This window comes from Agelaius tricolor, unplaced genomic scaffold (assembly GCF_023055355.1).
Source record: "Agelaius tricolor isolate 1412-34295 unplaced genomic scaffold, bAgeTri1.0.p SCAF_11, whole genome shotgun sequence".
Taxonomy (NCBI): domain Eukaryota; kingdom Metazoa; phylum Chordata; class Aves; order Passeriformes; family Icteridae; genus Agelaius; species Agelaius tricolor.
The window spans coordinates 19,195,673-19,219,015 of NW_027269271.1; the positions used below are offsets into that span (position 1 = coordinate 19,195,673).

The 23,343-nt window shown below is 38.1% G+C and overlaps 1 protein-coding gene across 14 annotated transcripts in view; it reads left to right on the forward strand.

The window, feature by feature from the left end:
• Window positions 1-200: 200 nt before the first annotated feature.
• Window positions 201-23,343, forward strand: part of FUBP1 (far upstream element binding protein 1) — a 33,662-nt gene continuing 10,519 nt past the window's right edge. Inside the window, exons 1-23 of one of the 14 annotated variants that reach the window (XR_011680622.1) lie at window positions 201-425; window positions 1,427-1,517; window positions 2,487-2,549; window positions 3,388-3,426; window positions 3,770-3,809; window positions 4,592-4,641; window positions 4,737-4,808; window positions 5,110-5,167; window positions 5,628-5,790; window positions 5,870-5,968; window positions 6,051-6,152; window positions 6,819-6,921; window positions 7,006-7,106; window positions 7,684-7,825; window positions 8,558-8,718; window positions 9,492-9,646; window positions 9,730-9,809; window positions 12,613-12,741; window positions 13,367-13,441; window positions 17,937-18,082; window positions 19,627-19,724; window positions 20,583-20,630; window positions 21,517-23,153. Coding sequence is in view for 7 of the 14 variants with exons in the window: in XM_071436463.1 (XP_071292564.1) it covers window positions 312-425; window positions 1,427-1,517; window positions 2,487-2,549; window positions 3,388-3,426; window positions 3,770-3,809; window positions 4,592-4,641; window positions 4,737-4,808; window positions 5,110-5,167; window positions 5,628-5,790; window positions 5,870-5,968; window positions 6,051-6,152; window positions 6,819-6,921; window positions 7,006-7,106; window positions 7,684-7,825; window positions 8,558-8,718; window positions 9,492-9,646; window positions 9,730-9,809; window positions 12,613-12,741; window positions 13,367-13,441; window positions 17,937-18,082; window positions 19,627-19,665 (2,022 nt within the window). In the remaining 7 variants the exon portion in view is untranslated. Of the gene's footprint in view, window positions 426-1,426; window positions 1,518-2,486; window positions 2,550-3,387; window positions 3,427-3,769; window positions 3,810-4,591; window positions 4,642-4,736; window positions 4,809-5,109; window positions 5,168-5,627; window positions 5,791-5,869; window positions 5,969-6,050; window positions 6,153-6,818; window positions 6,922-7,005; window positions 7,107-7,683; window positions 7,826-8,557; window positions 8,719-9,491; window positions 9,647-9,729; window positions 9,810-12,612; window positions 12,742-13,366; window positions 13,442-17,936; window positions 18,083-18,454; window positions 18,598-19,626; window positions 23,154-23,343 lie in introns of those variants that run through there. The other 13 variants (XR_011680624.1, XR_011680621.1, XR_011680620.1 and 10 more) reach the window with 13 other exon arrangements.

Consider the following 23,343-nt stretch of genomic DNA (forward strand, 5'->3'; position numbering starts at 1 on the left):
TCTCCCGGCCCTATCAGCAGCGTCTCCAAGCGCTCGCGCCTCTCGTGGAAACATCGCGATCTCACCCCACCCCCTGCAGGGCGGCCCCGGAGGCCCCGCGGGGCCGGCTGGGCGGGGCCGGGAGAAACGCCGCGAGGCTTCTCCGCCGTTCTCTGGCGCCCACAATGAAATCCCGCCCGAGATCTCGCGAGGTTTCGGCGCGCTCCCCCCGAGCACGATGCCGCGCAGGAATGTGAAAGGCGCGCGCCCGCCGCCATTTTCTCTCTTTCTTGGCAGACAGCGGCAGCGGCCGGAGCGGCGCCGGGGAGGCCATGGCGGACTATTCCACGGTGCCCCCTCCTGCCGCGGGCGCGCCCGGGGGAGGTGGCGGCGGGGCTGGAGGAGTGAACGATGCCTTTAAAGACGCGCTGCAGAGGGCTAGGCAGGTGTGTGTGGCTCCATCGAATCAATGGGGTCTCAGGGCCTGGAGGCCGCGGTCTCGGAGCCGCGGGAACAGTGAGGGCGCTTCGCACTGGGCTGCGGGGAGCGGGGCCCCTCTGCCAGTGTGAGTGAATGAGTGTGTGTGTGTGAATTGGGGGGAGCTTTGTCCCGTCCCCACGCCCCCTTTGCGCCACCCGCCCGCCCTGGGCCGCGAGGTATTTGTGGCCCCGTTCCGCCATTGCCCGCGAACAGTACCGGGAGCGACCCGAGGGGATTCGGCGGTGAGAGGAGCGGCCCCGCGGGATCCCTCCCCGGCGGTGGGGAGGCGAAATCTCGGCGGGCGAGTAGCGGCGCGTTATCGGGCCGGGCCCGGCGCGGCGGAGGGACGGACGGAGGGCGGCGGCTCCGCGGCGCGGGCCGGGTTGTGGCGCCTGCGGCGCCCGCAGCCTGCTCGGACCGGTTGGGCAGCGCGGCGGCCTGCGGGGCCAGGGCGGCCCTTGCGGAAGCTCTTTATCCCGCAGCTTTATTTGCAGCTTCTGCACCACGGGCGATATTTTCGTCGCTTCTCGGGCGAAATGTTCGCCTTGCCTGTTTATAAGCGGTCGCGGTTTTGGTAGTGTTAGAGGACACGGTGTGGTCGGATTTTGAAATTGTTTGGCCGGTAAGGCCCTGCCGTGAGATACCGCGGTGTTTGGCGAAGAAGGCGTAGAGAAAGAAAAATCCCGTTTAGGAAGAAGGTTTTGGTGTTTAAAGGCCAAGTTCTTCCTGGGATTTTTTTTGTAGGTGAGGAAAATTGAGGAGACTTTGCTGCCGAAGTCTGAGCACAAGTCTTTTAAAACACTAAAGAAAACCTCTATGAACAAAACTGGTTTTGGCCTTTTGTTTAATGATTTGGGTTCTTTTTATTGCGCATTGTTTAAATCCCTGAAATCTTTTAGAAGATGGGGAATGAACATGGGCCGAATTAATTATTTTTTTTCTTGGCTCACATCTGCCTTTTGTTTAGATTGCAGCGAAAATTGGAGGAGATGCTGGAACAGCAATGAATTCAAACGACTACGGTTATGGAGGGCAGAAAAGACCTCTTGAGGATGGAGGTACGCACTCATTCCTGCTGCATTTATTTTTGTGGAGCGTGGCCACTGGGCTAGAAAGATTGAAGGTGGTGTTTTTGTTTGTGGATTCGGTTTTTTTTTTTTCCATGGCAGAGCATTAAAACATTTTGGTCCCCTCATAGATCATGACATATTTTTTCAGTTTAGTGGGGAAGTTTTAAATCGTTGTGCTCTAACCTGATGTGAATGTAAGCCTATTTCACAGTATTTTAAATGCGGTTTAAGTGCTGCAAATAGAAAAATGCATGCTGGGGAAAGGGACAGAAATATTCAGGTTGCAAAATGCCTATGCAGGTGTCATTAAAGTCTTTTGTGGTTGAGTGGGATTGGTTATAACTCATAAATTGCAATTAGGGCAGGAAGTGCTGGATTGCTTCATTAACTTTATTACTGCACTGTTTCAAATAAAAGTATTAATGCATTTCATTGTAAAAGCATAGGACTTTAAAAAACATAGGAAAGTAAATTTTCTACATTGAAGACTCTTTTGTATAGTGTAGTAGTTCAGCCTACAGCACGTGTGAACCCTGATAAGATCATACTTAAATCCGCTGACTTGTTGCAGCTTTTTTGATTTGCCTTGCACTGCAGTAAAGTTTTCTCCTGAAATGTGTGTGTGTCGTCTTCTGTCTCTTACAGAGAATCCACTTTGAACTTAACAGGGTTTGATATGGTTAATATACGCACCAAATCCTATCTAAATTACAGGAAGAAATATTGGAACTTACTGAAGTGTTCTCATAGGTCTCACAAAAGAGAAATGCCTTTTTTTTTTCTTTTAAGAGGATTGAAACTCAGTCTACAGAATGTAACTAAGGCTTTATATCAGGATTTCTTGTGTCCTACAGTAAAGGTTTTTTTTCTATTAAAGGTGAGGTTTTTAATATACAAAAATGAGCTAATGATGCTTCAGATGATATATGTAATGTATTCTTTTTATTTTATGTGTAGATGGCTCTTGGACAAGTCCGAGCAGTACAACACACTGGGAGGGAATGCCCTCTCCTTTTAAAGGCAGGAATTTTTATTTATTACCTGTGTTTAGTATGTAAACATGACATAAACTAGTGGATCTTTCTGGATTGACACAAATATTTCTTGGAATATGTGGCTGAGTTTTTGCTGCACATAAATTATGGTGGTTCGTGTAGCCTTTATTTTGGGGTGGGAAGGAAGCATCTGAAGTGTTATCTTTTCAGATACAGGTTCATGATGCCTTTTATTTCTCTACTGTACAGAAAGGATTTTGACAGTAGTGATGTAGTTACTGTGAATCTGCTTTTTTCTTTTTTTTTGAAGTTTTATGCTATGAAATGCTTGATATCTGGATAGAGATTTCATATCAACGTTCAGATTGAGATTGCATTGCCATGTGATACTGTTGTATTTTCAGATGTTCGGTCTAGATTTGTGGTCATTGTCAGAATTATTTTTTAAGTTATTGTTGATTTTTGTATGGATTTGATTTTTTTTCTTTTTTTACTATAGAAGCATCATTAGCTTGAGCAGCCAACAAAGCTGGACTTTGTTCCTTGTCTTAGTTGAGTTACAGTGACTGGGTATCTGTGAGCTATCTACACACAGTGCGTTCTGAAAGCTGCCTTTTGTTAAACTGATAGATACATGGAAAAACCTAACGTCTTTTCAGCTATACTAACCAAGTGCTGAGTGTTCGTGAGATTCTTTCTTTTATTCAGATGATCAACTCCCTGAAATTGGAGGAGGAAAAAGAAAGAAAGGAAAAAAAAAAATGGGGGCTAAAATGCACTGGAAATTTACAATTCACACTAAAAGGCTTAAAGACTTCCTGAATTTCTTGGCAAAAAAAATTTAAAAAATCTTAATTTTTCAGATCAACCAGATGCTAAGAAAGTTGCTCCCCAGAATGACTGTAAGTAATTTTTATTTTGTTGCCAAAAAAACCTAAACAAGTGTAACATTGTCAGAACAAGAATTTGAAAGTGTTCTGGTAGGTGACACTTGAATAAGTGAGATCCAAAATGTGGCTGGGGGTTTGTCTTGCATTGTTGAAGCAGCAGGAGTCTGCTTGGTAAAACTGACAGTGGTGGTAGCAACAGTGGAGAGTCCTTATAGTTTTTAAACCTCTTGATAACACTTCTTAAAAGTAAACTTGGACAAAAGTTTGATACAATTGAGTTTTGTTCTCAAAGGAGAAGCTTAGTTGTAACCTGTACCACTTGTTTAAATTTAATTTTAACAATGTTTGTTTGTAGCTTTTGGAAATCAGCTACCACCGATGCATCAGCAGCAAAGGTAAGAGTTTTACACTACATCTTACATAGGATTTTTATTGAAACTAAGCAGTTTCAAGCAATTTTTTTGAAAAAATGGTATCAACACATGAAGCATTTATTCTGTCTTTCTGTGATGTGTTGAAGTTTAGCTTTAGCAAGTCCCAGGTCAGACAGTTAAAATGTACCTACTTTGCTCTCCCTTTCTTTCTCCACGGCCTAGGCTGTGGATTGAGCCTAATAAAAGAAAAATATATGGGCTGGTTTTTCTACTTCAGCATAGGTAGCATAGCTAGAAGTGGGAAGCAGATCTGAAGAGAAAGGTGATGTCATCTTGTAAACAAAAAGCAAAGCTGAATGACCTAAAACCAAATAAAATCATTCAGACTACAACTTCGTTGTTTTCTCCACTCATTTCTTACCTAAACAACTAGATCCAGCTGTTCTTCTTGTGGTTTGGACACTTCTGAGATACCAGAATTTGCAACATCCTTTGATGGTATACAGCTGAAACTTAAAATGCTACAGAAAAGTAACCTTTTCTGTACTGCATGTCTGTTAATAAAGAGAATGAAGGAAACTTCTGATTGATTTCTACGACACTTGAACCTTTTGTGGTGTTTCTGTGTGTTGTCAGCTTATGTAGAACTGTGCTTGCATAATGACTTTTAATGTTACTGGGAGGCAAGTAAGCCAGGCTGCTGGTGGGGCAGTAGCTTGCTTTAGTTTAATGGGAGGATAAATGTAAATGTAGTACTGGTTTGTTCTCTGCATGGTCATGTCTTTGTTTGGCATTGCCTGTAGGTCTGTGATGACAGAGGAGTACAAAGTTCCAGATGGGATGGTTGGATTCAGTAAGTACACGGCTGTGCTCTTGTGCCATAGCGGGTGGGGGCTGTTAGCAGATGCTGGTAGTACAAATAACCTCTCTGTGTTTTCTTTCCCCAAGTAATTGGCAGAGGTGGAGAGCAGATCTCACGCATACAGCAAGAGTCTGGCTGCAAAATACAGATTGCACCTGGTAACTATTTGTGAGGGGGTTTAACTTGTCTGTCTGTCTGTCTGGGGGAATGGGGGGTGGTTGGTGGGAAGTGCAGAAGATTGCTCATTGCTTCTCATTGGCTGAACCTTCATTTAAGATACAGGTGAATTTTTTTTGTGCTAATCACTACTATGATGGGCTAAAGAAATGCAGAATGGGCTACAATGATTATTCTGCTTCATTGAATATGAAAATGCAGTAGTTTGTGTATTATGGTTAATTTCATAGTCTCTTTCTGACTTAACACTGCTGCTAAGTTGGTTTTATTTTATGATTGCAGATAGTGGAGGCCTGCCTGAAAGATCATGTATGCTAACTGGGACACCAGAGTCTGTTCAGTAAGTATTTTTAACTGATGTCAGGACTGTAATCATGATTTTGCTCTCGTGGCAGCTGACCTGACACATGTGGTGAATATATACTTGCTTTTGTCCACTGTTGTGGTAGTGGTTACAAGTACAAATGTCCTTACTTTGCATGCTGAATCAAGCAGCAGCTTTTGTTCTGAATTAAGCTTTGATGAGTGTAACTATATTCAGGGACCTTGAGGAGGTAACTTCATTAAATATGATTAGTAAAGGACCATCTTTTAAATTCCAATATGGGAGTGGTTTTATTGCTCTGCAGTTAGTTTAAGTTACTTTTGCAGATTGATTGAGATTGCTTTATATTTCTTAGTAATAATAACCATAATTCTTTTGCAGAAACTTCAAATTTTAAAAATTGCCAAGCAGAATAGGTGTGGGCAAGAGATACTTGCAGGGATACATATTTATGAATGTGTCTTTTCTTTCACAGGTCAGCAAAAAGATTGCTTGATCAGATAGTTGAAAAGGGAAGACCTGCACCTGGATTTCACCATGGTGATGGACCTGGAAATGCAGTCCAAGAAATTATGATTCCAGCAAGTAAAGCAGGATTAGTTATTGGGAAAGGTGGAGAGACAATTAAACAATTGCAGGTAGATATGTATCATCTTTTAAATATGATGGTACTGAATGTGGATTTGAGTGAGTATTGACCTCCCTGTTGTCAAATAGGAGCGGGCAGGTGTCAAAATGGTCATGATTCAAGATGGCCCACAGAACACTGGTGCAGACAAGCCCCTTAGGATAACTGGAGACCCTTATAAAGTTCAGGTAAGAAGTGCCTCACAATTAAATGCTTTTAAAAATCGTTTGGATGTTGCAGTACCTGAACAAACTTTTGTTCTTCTTTTAGCAAGCCAAGGAAATGGTGCTGGAGTTAATTCGCGATCAAGGTGGCTTTAGAGAGGTGCGCAACGAATATGGGTCAAGAATAGGAGGAAATGAAGGGATAGACGTAAGCATGGTTGAAAAACTTGTTCACTGTATTTTGAGATGTTAACTTTGAAATGTTAAATTGGGTAATACCACTGAAAGCTTTTAACCAGATTTCAAAAGTTGATTGTGGCATGTAAGTATTACTTGATCATTGCTGAGTTTATGACACTAAATGATGGGCAGCATTCACTTTACATTGCCAGCAGTTACAAATAATTTCAAGTAGCTGGAGATTTTATCAAATAAGCAAGTAAATTTTATGGTCAAGTATATAATGTTACAACATTATTGAAAATGGACTTCGGCCTTTACAGATCTTATTTAAGGCCAGCTGCTAAAGCAAGTCACAAGCTAGTAGCTTCATCAGGGAGAGGCTTAAAGCTTCATCTGCTAGAATCTGCCTTTTAGATGCTCTATAAATTCTTCCTTTCTTTTTTATTCTGAGAAGCATAAAATCCTCTGGGATTGCCCCCACTATGAGAATTTCTAAAGCATAGGATCACTTTTTTTTTAATGATCTTAGTCCAGTATGTGCTAGACTTGTGACTTGATAATAAAAAATCCATCCTTGAAAAAGCCTGAAGTGGCATTGGTCTTGCCCTAGTTAACAACTCTAATCCTTTCATTATGTGGATTTTTCAGTAATATCTGTGTCATCAACATCTTGTTTGGGGTTTTTTTTTAGGTTCCAATACCACGATTTGCTGTAGGTATTGTAATTGGAAGAAATGGAGAGATGATTAAGAAGATCCAGAATGATGCTGGTGTTAGGATCCAGTTCAAACCAGGTTTGTAACACATTCGTAAGTTTTTGTGACTTTAATGTGAATTTACTGGATTGCATATACTGGAATAGTTCGTTTTTATTCCAGATGATGGAACAACTCCAGATAGAATAGCCCAGATCACAGGGCCTCCTGACAGATGTCAGCATGCTGCAGAAATTATTACAGATCTCCTTCGCAGTGTTCAGGTTGGGTAACGTTGTTTAGTGTTTAAAATCTCCTGCCTGCCTTTTGGAAAGACCCACAGTTTTCAAAAAGTGTGTGTAACTAGAAAAAATAATTTAGTTGTGCTATCTGAATCTACTTCAAAGTTTGGTCTGGAATATAAATGTTTACAGTTACAGTTTTGCAAGTGACCATACTGATTCAAAGTCATGGCATTTCTTGATATGTCTGGTTTTAGAACTGGTCCTTCTGTTTTGTGTTAATAGCTAATATGCTCTTACTTTTGGTTGTAATCAGTGTTTAAAAGCTTGTTAGATGAGCCCCACTGCTGCATTTACAGAAGGCAGACAAAAATTGCATCTTTGTATGTGTGAAATTTCTGCTTGCTTCTATATCCTTCTTCATCTTTCATATGCAGAATTGTACAGAACATTTTTTAGAATTTAATTTAGGCCTTCCATAAAAGGTACTGCTTCAACTACCAAAATTGTCTGAGCAGTGAATCAGTTTTTTCTTAACAATGATGTAATCTAACTTGTTTGCATTATTTGTTTGCAGTAATTTTATAGAACATGCTCATTTGTTGCTGCTTCTTTTTAGGCTGGTAACCCTGGTGGTCCAGGACCTGGTGGTCGAGGAAGGGGTAGAGGCCAAGGCAACTGGAACATGGGGCCTCCTGGTGGATTACAGGAGTTCAATTTTATTGTCCCTACTGGCAAAACTGGATTAATCATTGGAAAAGGTAATATATCTTATGTATGTACCTTGTATGTTACTTTAAAAACCACTCAGCTCCTCTGTTTGGACAAACGCCATGCTACAGAGATGTGTGATGAGTATGATGCTAATAATGCTGAGTTTATACCTTTAATCCCTGTATGGGCCTTTCCCTACGAGTTGGACTCCATGGTCCTTGTGGGTCACTTCCAACTCAGAATATTTTGTGTTTCCATGATTTTGTAAAAATTTTTAATTGCCCAATTTCCCCTGTTTTGGAGACTTTGTATATACTAATGGTACACATAACTTTTCTGGACCCTGTAAGAGAAGGATCCAGTTACCTTGTCAGCCTCTGTGGGGCTTTTTTGTCATTTGGGCTTCCTTGCCCTTGTTATAGGGAGGTTGGGTTATAAGTTTATATTTACTGGTAACCATGTGTGTCAGTTGTTTTTAATGTCTAATATTAGATGTTTACATAAATAAAAAATACCTACAAGATTGTAGGAATTCTTTGCTGCTGTTTCTGAGTAATATTTTTATAACCTTTAAAATAATTATTTTACTTGTTTATTGCTATTAAAGCTCTACACTGTACTGAAGAGGTTTTATTTGAGTTGTTGGAATGTTCTTGAACAGCTCAGAAGAATAGGTGCCTTTTCATGTCTTTTTGGCTTCCGTGCAGTTGACTTTCTCTGATGTGAATCAGTATTTTTTGCTTTTATGCACATCATAAAAACTCTGTATTGCATTGCAGGTGGTGAAACTATTAAAAGTATAAGCCAACAGTCTGGTGCTAGAATAGAACTTCAGAGAAATCCTCCACCTAATGCAGATCCAAACATGAAGATGTTTACTATCCGTGGAACACCCCAGCAAATAGATTATGCACGACAACTTATAGAAGAAAAGATTGGAGTGAGTGGATAATTAACTGCTTTCTTTGTTTACTATTACAGCTAAACAGAGCAGAAAGCAAGTCTCCTTTGTGGGGATTGCTCTTACACTTCCCAGATTAATTTAATCAGATAATAAATTGGTAATAATGGTCATCTGGATTTAAAGTAATATAACAAAATATTGAAAAGAAACAATTCATCTCTTCAGCATCTCTTCACAGTGTGCTCTTGAAAATGCCAATTCTCTGTGTATATGAAAAAATTCTTAAGTTCAAAGATGTCAGTGATAGTAAATTGTGTGTTTTGTTTTTCAGTGCAGTTATGTTCGGGTAAAGTTCTAATCAAAGTTACACTTTCAGTTTCACAGCATTTTTGTTTGCATGTGTGTGCATGTAATCAAATGTACTAGAGGCTTTTTGTGCCTGATCTTACAAGCAGGTTTAGTTAGTCAGATTTAGATGAATTGATTTATTTTAGAACTGATAGTCTTGTTAGAGTGTGGGAAGTTTAGTGCAACTTGTGGAAAAATCTGCAGGTTTTTTGTAAAATCCTTCACTTCCTCAAGAAGGAGCTGAAATAAATGCAGGTTTTTAGTTGCTATTACTGCCACAGCTGCCTCTAACTACCTTTAAGCCTAATCAAACTTTAAATAGCCTGTTTTCTGCAAGGAAGTGTCTTTAAAACCAGTCAAACCCTTTAGACCTTCTTTGAGTGTTCAGATAAATGCTTTAAAAATGCTGAAGAATAGAGAAGCTCAAGGTGTATTTTCATCTCTGTCCCACCCTTGTACAGGGTCCAGTGAATCCATTGGGTCCACCCGTTCCCCATGGTCCCCATGGTGTTGTTCCTGGCCCGCATGGACCTCCTGGGCCACCAGGTCCTGGAGCTCCCATGGGACCATATAACCCAGCTCCTTACAACCCAGGCCCTCCTGGTCCTGCACCTCAGTGAGTATTGCCTCAGCTGACTTTTTTCTGTGTGGGATGACCCCGGCACTGCCTCTCACTGTTGTGTGTGTGATCTTTTATAGTGGTCCTCCAGCTCCATATGCTCCACAGGGATGGGGAAATGCTTATCCACACTGGCAGCCACCAAACCCACCAGACCCAGGTAAGAAATGCACAGCTGTACTGTAGTGCTGGAATATTTCAGGTACATCCATTCTGTCCTTACAAGTATATGCATTGTACAGTTACTTATGTTACACTCCTGAAGCTGAAAAGCTCCTGTTTTTCTGGCTTTTGTTCACTGATTGTCACTTTACTTATGTTTTGCACTTTCCATATGTGCCTTGTGAAATGTTGAAATTTAATTGTTACAATTGGAGTACGTTTTTTTTTTACAAATGTTACTGATACTGCATCACTATTTATGATACATTTTGCAAGTCTTGGTTCACTGATATTGTGCAATTCAGTTTTCTTAAAATCAGTGTTTTTGCATAAAGTTCTGTAATAAGGATGTCTTTTCTCTAATAGTAAATGATTTTGTATTTTATTTTAAGCAATCTTTACTGATTTGTCTTTTTGCAGTTAATGCTATGATATTTCTAGGTTTTGTTCTATTACAATTACTTTCAAAAGTCTGATGCTCCAGTGTATTTTGTTGACTCCCTTTTGAGGGCTAAAACCTTGTTGAATTGCTGTTAATACAGTAAAACTAGTTAGGGTTGTGTATTTTGAGCTTTTGCTTATCATAGTTTTGTATTTTCTTCTGAAACCTATCTTTGTAGATTTTGTTTCTTCTATTTCTGTTTATCTTTGTCGAGTTTGGGAGTTCTTACTTAATTACAGCTTCCAAAGTTGTAGTATCCTGCTTTTCTTAAAGTTTACATCCTTTGGTTGGACTAGAGGATATGGGGAAATGGAACATCAGCCACAGAAGGCATGGTAAGGCTAGATGGTTGAGTTTGTTGTACCTCATTGGTTTGAGGTGGAATTATAATTCCTCACAATTTGAGCCAGAATATCTCAATTCTATTTTTGTTATCAATGACAGGTATTTTATGATGGCCACTGTTCCTGCCATAGATTCAGTTAGTGCAGAAGGGACTCCATGTATGTATCACATGTATCACTTTGCAAAGAGCCCTTGCTGGTTTTAGTTCCCCAACTTCTGCACAAGGTAGCTCTGCATGTACTCAGCTCAGTGTTTCAAATGCCTGCTGACTCCATTTAGAAGTAGAATGGCTCAAAGTGACTTAGTCTCAGCAAAGCAAAGTATTTCATGCAAAACCACTGCTAAAAAGTTACAGCCTGTTTGACACAACCTTTTTTACTCTTCTGAAGTTACTTATCTACATAAAGGCTGGGTAAGAAACAATGGCAAATATTCCCTTGATGTCATCTTGATGATTCTGTAACTGTTTTTTTGATGAACACTTCTCTTAAAAATCAAATGAAGTTCTCATATGTGCCGTTGAAGTTGGTGTTTCTTTTGACTAGCATTTGTTTGAATGATTTTTCTACAGTTGTCACTTAGTTTCTCATTCCAGTGTAACAAATGGGTTGTTTTAGTACTTTTTTCAGAGGTGCTTTCTCCAGAACAGTGCTTGCCCTTGTCATGTGAAAGTGGAGCTAGTTACTACAGTCAAATTTCTTTGGAAATTAATGAATCCAGCTCTGTGTTCTTCTGCTCTAGAGAAGTAGCTAAGGAGGAGGGGGAGGAATTGAGCAATGGCTTATTTGATATTTGCAGGTAACCTTAGAATATAGGAAGTGTTAATTTAAATCCACTATTGTTGATGGAAGCAGTGCAATTTAAACAGAAAGTAGTGTGTTAACATTTTTTTCTGTGTGTATTTGAAGTGGTTACATCTGACTTTTGTCACAGGATTTCATTTAGCATTAATTTATTGCTCTGGGTTCTTCTTGAATGCCTTTTTCAGGGGAATTCTTCCTCTTCCATTACTCACTGCCTTACCTGTTTCACATTTAGGGAGGATTGTATTTCCATTCCCATGTATAGTTACTCTGTCAGTTGTGTCCATGTCCTTTTGTGAAATTCTCTCCTCAATTGGCTGAGTTTCTTTGCAGATACTTTTATTCTTTAAGACTGCAAATACTGTTCACAAATATTTGCTGGTTGTGTAAAACCTATTATGTTCTCTAATAGTAGATTTTCAGGTATTGTCAATTGCCAATCTTGTAATATAATAATTCTATGATTCAGCAAGAATAAGCCATTCCTAAAGGCTGAATGTGAGAAATAGACCCCAATAAAACCCTAGGAAGCAGCATCATTGGCCTACCTAGATGTAGATACAAATAATGAACCATGGAGTTAGATGCAGAAGATGCAACTGTTTTATTATTTTGTAATACTAAAAAGTTGTAAGTAAACAGTGATGCTTAATAGCCATGTATGTGGATTCAGGTTCTTAAAATGCTGTGTGTTTCTCTATTTTACTGTTACCTTAAAGTTTAACTGCCAAGCATTGCAAACACCTAGTAAGTCTTGTATTCTTCTGTTTCAGAAAAATGTATTTGGCATGCCTCCTCCACCGGTGCCAGTGTCATTAGCGTGAGGTTCTAACAAAAGTAAAACCACTGAAATCCTTTGGTGCTAGAGTAATTCATTGCTGCTGCCATTTATTGACATGACTGTTGATTTAAACTTGAAAAATCTGTTTCTGTTTACCACATGTGAGATTAAGTGGCATTGTAGTAGTAAAGGTTCTAAAGTTATTTTATCTCACCAGCTCTATGAAAGTACAGTTTGTATAGTACATTGGTCTGAAACCTGATCAAAAGTTTATGCTAGAAAGAAAAAATACTTTCAGGATGTACATGGATATTTTGTTTAGATAGATTTTTCCTTGGAGAATAATAAGAATGCCTAGGACAGGATTAATTGAGGACAGCATTCTGTTCATAGTAGTGCTATTATAAATGCTTATGTTCTGTTTTCATAGGTAAGCCAGGAACAGATCCCAATTCAGCAGCGTGGGCAGCTTATTATGCTCACTATTATCAGCAGCAAGCACAGCCACCACCTGCAGCCCCTCCTGGTGGACCAGCTACAACCCAAACCAATGGACAAGGTAGATATTGAGTGAAATGGACACATTTCTCATTGCTGCAGGTGTACATACCCCATTATTTTTAATTGTTGTCCTCCTGTGTCAGGTAAATTTATTTTAAGCAGCTGGTTTTCTTGGAAACCTATTGCTTGTAGCCTTCAATATTGCTTTTCATAATTTCAGCAGTAACAAGGGTAATGTATTTATCTTGGAATATACTCCAAAGAGAATTTTGCTGCAATGTGGGCTGACTTAATGACTACATAGAGCAGTCATAAATAAAAATGTAATGAGCTAAGCTGGTGATTGTCATTTCCTTAAATGGTTGCATCACTTCCAGTGGGTTTAGGACAATTACAGTTGTGGTATTTAGTTGTATTATTTTAATTTTTGTGCCTGGCTGAGGCTTACCACTTGAAATTTGGTATTTTGAATTGCTAGTGGTATGCACTTCCTGAATCTTGAAAGCATGTCTTTTTTTACTAGTAGTTTGTAATTGTAGTAGCTTGTACCACAAAGGTTTATAGTGTCAGATTTGAGTCATGTCATGTGGGACTGTTACTGAAAATTTCAGTGGATTATTACTTGAATTATGTGTGAAACAAACCCCTGTAATTTTAGTTTAACTATTTTTAATGTAATTTAGGAGATCAGCCAAATCCAGCACCAGCAGGGCAGGTTGACTATACCAAGGCCTGGGAGGAGTACTACAAAAAAATGGGTAAGTGTGCAGGGGGTTTTCTGTTTGTTTTTTCTGTTCCATGTTCACAGTGGAATGTTGTAGGAGACTTGTCTATTTTGCTGGATGAGATGAGGGCTTTTACCCCCCAAAAAATGAAATGCACAGTCATGTCTTCTGAACCAAATACTGCTGAGAAACAGACTTGAAATTTTGTGTTGTTTTTAGGCACTTCATGGTACTCAGGCTAGTAATCAGCTTTACAAAAATGCTTCAAACTTAATGAGATGTCTTTGATCATTGGGAAACAGCAACTTTTAAATGTTTCAATCTGAATATTATAAAGTACATTTCCTAAGTTTTGAAGTTCACTTTGATCTACTTTATGAAGCTATTGGTTTTTTATGTTTGGTAATTGTTTCCAATTCTCTTCAGATTACATATGATTTTTTTCTTGTGCTTTGTTTCCTGTGTTTCCAGTTACTATACTAAAGCATCATCATTAGCTATCATTTATACTGTGCCTTTTTTAAAATAGTATTTGCTTTGCAGCACTTTAGAGCTGTATTCAAACTGCAGATTATATGTTGTTGGTAGCTTTCTTTATAAAAATGAAATTAATGTGCTGGTTAAGTTGATTATTTCATTATTTTGTGTATAAGGAGAGAGTATGTGGTTTTCATGCACTGGCAGAAGGTGCCATTACCTTTTAAATCATGGTAGTGTTATGTCTGTGGTGTCCTGCCCTGGGTGCTGCAGGACATGGAGGGCTGGGCACCCAGGAATGCCAGTGCTTTCCCAGTATCTCTGGCCTGGCATACAGCACCATCTGGTTTGGGATGTGTCTTTGTCTGCAGGGGAGGGTTTGGTGGCTGTTCTGCTGTCTTCCTACTGCACTGTGTTCTCATTGGATATTAAAAACATTCAGATTTAAGATCAATAACATGCATAATTCCTCTTATCAGCCTTCTGCTGCATTGATAATTATTTGCCAAGACATAACTATATTTTTTATTTTGGCACAGTAAAAGTGATCAATTCTACAGAAAATACGTAATGAGTATTTAGTTCAACAACTGTCAGACTAAGAAAATTACACCTCCCAAACATGTGATTTCTGAGATAATAGGCCTTCCCATTTTTCTTCTTCCTGGTTCATTCAGCTATTTCTTTTCAATTTAATGTCTCTGTTAGTTTGGCTTGCATTCTGAAATGGGTGGCTTTCACTTTTCTTTAAATCATGTAATTTGTTGGTAGGCTCTCTGCTATCTTTCTAATTTGCTGTCTTGGAAAGCAAAGTCTGGGTTGCACTAGTCTTGCACTTGCACAGATTAAATAATAGCAAGTTACAAGGTGTTGGGGTAGAGTTTATGGGAGCAATTCCAAAGAGGAGTTGGAAAGAACACATTGGGAGATAAAAAATAGTTGGTCTTGAAATGTCAAATGTGAAAAATGCCAAGACAGTCAAATAAGAGGAAAAACACAAGGGCAGTTCTCATCTTAATTCCTTTTTCTAGTTCAGATTGAGTTGTTTGCCTGAAGGAGAGCTCCTGGCCGGACCTACATAACTTACCTGTAAATCATGAGAATTTTTTGCTTCAGAGGCTTGTTGTGGTAGATACCATTTATCTTGAAAGCCACTTAAAAAAGAGGAATTCAGCTGGAGTTGACATAATGCTAAATGGGGCTGGTTTTCCCCACCTCATGAACAGTAGAACATCAGTAGAAGACCTGATGGACAGCAAGGCTGTCCACCAGCAAGGTCTTGTCGTCTCCAGGCTTTCCAGTACCATTTGTGCTTCCTGTAGTACTGATATCTTCTGTCCCCATGAACTTGTGCCAAAGGATGGCAATTACAAGTCACTTGCTCTTTGACAACTCAGGTTTTTCATAACACAGGTGATTTCAGCAAGCACTGTTAGGGAGAGCTGAACTGAAATTCAGACTTGCTGAGCCCAGTCAGTTCTGGTTTTGCTGCTGAAAAAAACTGTTTTGATAATCCTTGTGGGAAGCTGAACAAGTTGCCAGTGATATTGCAGTTGGTGCTTTGGATTTTCTTGCACTTAGTTAAGTATGAGTGATCTGAAAATGCTAAAAAACTCCAGAATATGCCCATCCAAACAATAATAGGGTTTTCAAAGTGGCTTCCTACTGGTGTGATATAACTCTACTAATCATGGGGAACACTTTACTGTATTTTTCATTGAACAGTGACTTGAATATTAACCTGTTTCCTGAGTCAGAAATACAGTGGCAAAGTCCATCTCCCTTTTCAGGGGAGATGAACCCTTGAACCCTTTGAACCCTTGTTTCAGGGGCTACTGCTTTGAGTAGCAAATACTCCAAAAAGTTTCTCATGGATAACAGTTCCCTTTAAACATGAAGTTATGATCATTAGTAAATGATCCATATGTCACTATCAGAATTTTTAACTTTATTATTTAAAGTCATTCCCATATATTGTGGGCTTGACATACAGTTAAAGGACTCAATAATAAAAGAGGAGTGTTTTTAAAAGATTCCTTAGCATTGTAGTGGAAAGAAGAAACAAAACAGTTTACTTTTACTAGAATCACCCTTGATAATGTTGAACTATAAAATCTACTGGTGTTTCCTTTCTCAGTCCTCCTTAAAGGGGATGTGTTCTATGTTTCTCATGTTTCCTCTTGCAGTGACAGTAATTTATAAGTGCAGTTATTATCTCACAGTAATGGTGAAATTGGAAAGAGTGTACCCTGGGATAATTTGTAACCCTGTTAAAGATAGTTTTTGTTAAAATAATTGATCAGAAGTGTAAATTGTAAGCTGTAGTACATTAAAAGTTGTTAAATGTGAAAACAGCTCTAAAGATTTTAAGAAATGTAACTTTTTTTTTAAGAAATTCCATTACTGTATAAACCAAAATAAAAGATGGATAGACTTTCAGAGCTTACCTACAGTGCAAGTGGAAAAAACTAAGTTGTAAGGAGAGTTGGAAAATAGAAGGTTGTATTTTGATGGTTTTCAGGATCATGCTTTGCCAAATATTCATATTCTCTGCTCACACTTGATGTTTTTGAGAGGATTAAAGATTACACACGTGTAGGAGTAGTGTGAATAGCTAGGATTCTTCATGTGAAGTTTCTTTGTTTAAGTATTTAAAGAAAAACAACCAAACAAAGCCAACCTTCTGGAAAAAATACTCTAGAAAAACTTCATTAGCATTTCTGATCCTCACGTTCCTCACAAAGTTGCTCAGTGGTGATCTTGTATTCAAATAAAAAGTGAGGTGGTTTCAGGTAGAAGAGAAAACTTTGAACCCTCATCATGTGGAAGCTGCCCCTTTCTGTTCATAACAGAATGGACACTTTGGGTGCACATGGAATTGTACAGGGTGCAGGTTTGCATTTTGCTTGGGTTTATTTATTTCCTGTGGGATGATGTGATATGGTGATTTGTTTTTGTTGGGTTTGGGGGATTTTTTTCCTAGTATCTTAGAAAAAGCTTGCAGAAGTAGTGGTTTTTTGGTAGTATCCTAATTCTGACTAGAACTTTTGATTTGAAAAATAATCTGTTAAGACTATAAATCAATAAGTTTCATAGGACAGTAATAAAAGTTCTGATTTGGAAGTTCAGGAAACTTGAAATAAAGCCCTGCATATAAAACCATTCTGTCTGGGTGCCTGCAGGTGTGTGTGGACAGATATTTAGAGTATAGAGAGTGTTGCTTTGCTTGGAGTCTCACACCTCTCAGAAATTGTAAAGATGAGTGGTACTAAGAGGGGTGTATTTGGTGTTTCTGAAGTTGGAGGAAAAAGAGAGTAAAGATGTCTGTGACAGATCTCCTGTGGAAGAACAGCACAACTAAAAGGTTGGCTGTCATTTTCTTGTTTTGCTTGGTTTTTTAGTATGCTGAAGAGTCCCTGTGTATCAGTCTGGCACTGGGATTTTCGTCTGTCAGTTGATTTTATTGAAAGGAGAAGTAATTCTGAGCTCTCTTTGAGAGTGTGTCTGTACATGCTCTTGTTTCTAGAGATTAGAACTTCCACTAAGTGTGGAAGCACATTTCAGGACTGTATTCTGTACTGGAGTAAATGTTTACAACAAATTATTGCACTTTTTGAAAAATGTAACCTGCAATAACTTTGAAATTAAATGAAGTATGCCAGTATTGGGGAAGTAAATGAATTGGCATCTGCTGAGCTAATGAATGCAGTCTGTAAAATAAGGTAAAATTAGTCTAGGTGGATTGCTAAAAGTTTTGCCTCTTGGTGTGTATTTAAATACTACTGTTGTTTAGGTCAGCAGGCTTTAAACGTGATTCATGACTATGAATCAAGAGGCTGAAAAAACTGTCCTTACGGTTCCTTAATTTTGATTTATATGGGAGTCATTACATTAAAGTAATAGAATGTGTGTTCAGGCTGAAAAAAGCAGCCACAAGTTTATTCAGAGTCTTGGAGGAAAATTGCTAGGTGACACGTGTTAGGTGCTGAGATGTTGAGATTTTCTCATTTCTATTGCAACGACAGAGCTGTGTAATTCCAATTCCTTGCAGGTCAAGCTGTTCCTGCCCCCGCTGGGGCTCCTCCGGGCGGGCAGCCAGATTACAGCGCAGCGTGGGCTGAGTACTACAGGCAGCAGGCAGCGTACTACGCCCAGACAAGTCCCCAGGGAATGCCACAGCATCCTCCAGCGCCACAGGTACAGTCCTGAAGTGGTTTTTGGCTGGCTTCTGTCTCAGTGGTTGTAGATATTTTTTTGCATGTCTCCTGCTTTGTTCCTTTGGGGTATGCATCTTTTTTTCTAGCAAAATAGCTATCAGAATAATGAGTAGATGACTTTGTTTACCTGATAACTTGAGTTCTGTATCTATCCATATGTTTGGTGATTGTTTTTTTTATTAAAAAAAAGAAGAAAAACTTTCTCCTCCCAGGGTTTTGAAAACCATGCAAGAAGCCACCACCATTTACATTAACCAATTTTTCTTTCTTAAAGGCTTCACTCCTGAGTTAGCTCGATTTAAAGGATTTTCTTTAACTTTTTGTGTATCTCTTATGTATCTCTTCTGCACAGGGCCAATAATAAGAAGTGGACAATACAGTATTTGCTTCATTGTGTGGGGGAAAAAACCTTTGTTAAATGTATGGATGCAGACGCCTTGATGAAGATCTTAAATTTGGTTAAAAAAATAGTGTTTTTGAAAATGTACAAAATATCTATCACTACTGATAGGAGGTAATATTTCTGTGTAGAAATGAAAAAATGGTTTGTTTTTAGTATTAGTGTAGATGTACACATTCCAGCAAATGTATTTGCAATTATGTGGTCAATGCTTTGTGATATAAATGTACTTTTTCAATGTATACTTTATCACTTTTAAAATGCCTGTTTTGTGCTTTACAATAAATAATATGAAACCTCCTGTGTCGGTAAGTTGGATATGTGGGTATATGCAGTATTGATTATAGGATTGATTTGCAACGCTGAATCAAGGTACCGCTACACAAATGAGTTGGGTTTTTTTTTCCCCCCATAAACCTTGTTGAGTTTAAAAACTTGTCATTAGCATGTTTTTCCCCTCTTGCAGAATAGCTGTAGATGGAGGATCTCTTTCATTCATTGTATTTTGCTGCCTAGCACCAGTAATCTTGATACCTTAATTTTTTTTCTACTTGATTAAAACTGCATGTGTTTAAGAAGATGATCTTTTGGCATACTTCCATTGCATTAACAGTGAAATTTCCTTTTATACATGACCACTGTTTCAGACCTGTGCAGCTGCTATAACAGATAACTTTTGTTTTTAATTGAATACTTCAAAACTGTTCCTGCATAACTATTCTACGGATTTTTTCAGACTAGTTATAAAACTTACTTTAAATGTAATGTGCTTATTAAGCCTTCAGTTTAAAGTAGTCCACTTCAAAACTCAGTGTAGAAAAGTCAATGTGGTAATGCATAGTAGTTACAAAAATTGCGTCTGTCCTTAAAACGCTGTTTTGTTTGAGTGATGGGAGTGGTTGAGAACTTCCTGCAGAGCAGATAACTTGTCTTTTTGTAAATAGTCAAGTATTTGAATCAACTGATTATTTTTTTATATATACTTGAAGCTTCTTATTGCTCTAATGCTCATACTAAAAAGCTGATTCTCTTGAAATCCTGTGTTTGCTCTTTGCATATTTATTGGCTCTTTGCATATATTAGACTACATGCACTACAGTCTGTCTTGCCATTGTCTGTTGAAGTGCAGGTTTGATCCAGCCAGTATAGAACTAGCTCTATAGGGGTGAGGAGGACTGTGCTGTGTATCATCCTTGATTGTTCCTTCAAGGAGCATTGCACTGTAAGTACATCAGAATGACAAATTGATGAACTGCAACAGTATCTTTTTGTCAATGTTCCACATAATGCAAATGCTGTGCTTGTGTGATATTATGTTGGAATACAGTGCTGGTATCTTAGGAAATCATAATTGCTTAATTCAGAAACATAGGTTTGCTTATATATATACATACACATAATCTGAGTTTTGTGGGTAAGTATTTCTGAAACTTCTAGCAATAGCTAAAGAAAATCATGTTTCTGTTTATCTAAGAGTTTCTTTCATTAGTACTCATGAGACAGCTGTCATTCAGTGTTTTAAAGTATGCATATCATAACATTGAAGTCTTTGGAACCACTTGTTAGACAGAGTTGTCTTTGTCTCCAGATAGTTTGCGGATATGTAGTGATGTAGCTATGTTTTAAATAATTCTATAACTGTTAATTGCTTTAATTTTTTGGAACACCATGTTGTTGCTTTGAGAATAAATTTTTTTAGGGTGGCTGCACAGAGAAGTAAAAGTTAAGGCTTGAAAACTGAAGTAGTTTTTTCAGGTAATCAGCAATGTATGCATTGTGCTGTAGAAATAGAAGGAATTATTTTTATCCTTTTAAAGCTAGGAATTTGCTGGTAGCTTGAAGAAGGCTAGGACAGTATTTGCTATCTTTAGTGTAGGGTATTAAGTTTAATAGTTCAGGTATTTTGCATGGTATTTTGTGGATAACCTTACAGAATGGTGCATTTATTATGTACTAAAGTGAGCAAAATTAAATTCACTGGATTCTTTATCATTCGCAAAATGGAGGCTGTTGATTTTTATTCATTTAAGGTATAAAATCTTTATTAATTGCAAACAGTGCAATTATTTATACTTCACAGTGCCTTCCCAGACCTTCCACCTTAGGTTCTGCTGCAAAAAAGCAACAGGTAAGCACAACCTAAGGAAGTATATAAATTAATATATTTCAGTACATTAATGTTGTCCCTGTGAGATCTTTGTGGTTGTGTATTGAAAAGCAATCTGCTGCTTCCCCAAATGCATTGTTACTCACGGTTCCATTTGAGTGGAAAATCTTAAGTTTTTAAACAACTGTTTATATTTCTAGGTCAATATGTATTTTTTCTTTTTTCTTTTTTTTTTTTTTTAGAAAAGATTGTTAGATTGCAGTAATTGAACTTGATCAGAATAAGTAATTTTTGTTATTTTACCCAAATAGATAATTGTTGCAATTAAAGAATCAAAACCTTTAAAATGTGCAGGAATTGCTTTGGTTAGAAATGTCAACAGCCTTCACAAATGTTTTTTTTTTATATGATAGGGCACTATTCCCACTTAATCCGTAAGACCTAAATGTAAAGAATGACTTCTTGTTGTTATCACTGAACTTGATAACTTGTCTTACAGTTATAGTGTGTTAGTGGAGTTTGCTTATTCATACCTGACATGGTAGGAAAAGAGATTTTGGAGTTTGAGATGAGTATGTTTTAACTGAAAAAGCATGAGCACCAGTTAACAGTACAGCAAATAATATTTTATCGCTATAGCAGTCAGTGTATGCTGTTTCTTGATATTTTTAACTGAATTGCTGAATATTTTGATAGTATAAAATGTTAAATGTCTTACAGATGGTCTGGTACAGGTTTTTATTCTGAGCTTTTGTTGTTGGTTTTTTTAGCTTAACATAAAGCAGCATCTGTTTGGTTTTTGTTCATTATTCTGCTTCTAAAATGTGCTGCTCCTCTTTCAAAAGTCCTGCTTATCTGTACATCAAAGAAAAATATTCAAAAATACTGCCTTCATTTTCACACACAGTGCTGAAGATGCTGCAAGCACCAAATCATAGCTCATAGAATCAGGTCCTGAGATAGTTACTACCAGTAAAGAGGAATCCTTTGAGTGTATGCCATTGGTGAGCCGATGAGCATGGACCGTAGAAGGGCTCCATGTAGAAGGTAAAATTGGCAAAAGCATAACAGATTTGAAATGTATCCCATACATAATGATATAGGGTATAATTTTTGTTTTGATCACTTTTCATTCTTTAAAGTATTCTTTGTTTGACCATTAATGTTCCATAATCTGTTAAAGTTTTTTTAACTGTGATTTAATAATATAAACCATCTATTTTACTTTATATTCTTCTAAACAGTCAAGCTAATTTTTGAACTGAATTAATAGTTGTGCTTCAGTTTCTCAAGCCACTTAGTATTTCATCTGTAGCTTAACATGTAACTTCATTTTTGACGTGAGAAGAGGGTAGGTGGTGTGTACCATTTGGATTTTGATACTGTGGATTTAGTGTGGGGGTGAGTCATTTGTTCACTTCCTTTTTACATGGTACTTTTTCCTTCAACTGTTACTCCTAAAATATCTTGAACAGTCTTTCAGTTGCTAATTTAGCCTGTGGGAGGAGATAGAGAAGAAAAAGCCAGTGTATTGGGATGTTGCTAGTGTGGAAGGTGAGATGTTCTTCTGTGTAGCATTTGAGGTGTATTGGCTTCCAGCTTTCTCACTGCAGGGCTTACAGGCATGCTGGTTTGTGCAGAGCATAGTGTTCCTTTTCTGTTTCAACTCTTGTCTCAAAACTCAGAGTTCCTGGGACAGCAGTAGATTATTGGAGTTACCCCAGTAGCCAAAAGATAACTGAACTTGCTTTGAAATGCAGTGAACTTGTCCAAAAGGTGTCTTGAAATGTTTCCTGCTTACCCCACCCATCACCTCTTAGTGTCCCACAGTGAATGTGAAGAGTAAGAAAAGTTCTAAAAGCAAGCATTATGTTCCAAGTAGGAAAAGAATTTTTATATCACTTTCTGCAGCCTATACTTAATTAGGACATTGAATAAAATACCAGGTGGATTCTCTTTAGTGTGGCTTAATTGTAAGTCATCTGTTTCACTTGTCAGGCAGATAGGATCATGATTCACTTGCACAGCCTATCTTGAAGTATTTCATCTTTATACTAGTGATATTTTACTGGATGGTAGAAACTGTTTCTCCCCATTTCTTTCCAGAGTAATTCTTAAGTTTTCCATTGCATGCTAAAAGCTTTTTTCCATTTTGCTTTTTCTCCAGAAGTGGGGGGAGGAAGGGAGGACTGGGCTTTTCAGAAAGCAAACAGTTGACAGGATTCCCTCTTCCCTAGTAATAGCTTATGAAACTCTTGTGTATGCACAAATATTTCTCTTGCGTGCATGTGAAATGCCTTTTCGTCCTGAGAAAAGTGTTCTCTGCAGAAACTACCCGTGTGTAAACAGAAGATTGGCTTTAAAAGGCAACTGTGATGGGAACAGTGTCTTAGGGAGATGCAGCTTGGACTTGAGGTAAATTGAATGCTTTACAAAAATGTGGTTTTGAGCTTGCATTGACATTGTATGTAATATGGGTACACATTAACTGTATAATGGTTTTTGTATGGTTTTTCTCAATAAATGTAAACTGATGAATAATAATAGCAATGGTTTTGTCTTTTTTATGCTCCTATCCCTGCCTTTGTTATTTTGAAGTAACAGCGTCAGAGCAAAATTATTGTATCAACGTGTACATCTGTGAATGAATGTCACCCACAAAAAAGGAAGTAAAATGTTCATGTGGTTATTAGAGTAAATACTAATTTAAAACACCATGCAGCTCGTTACCCTT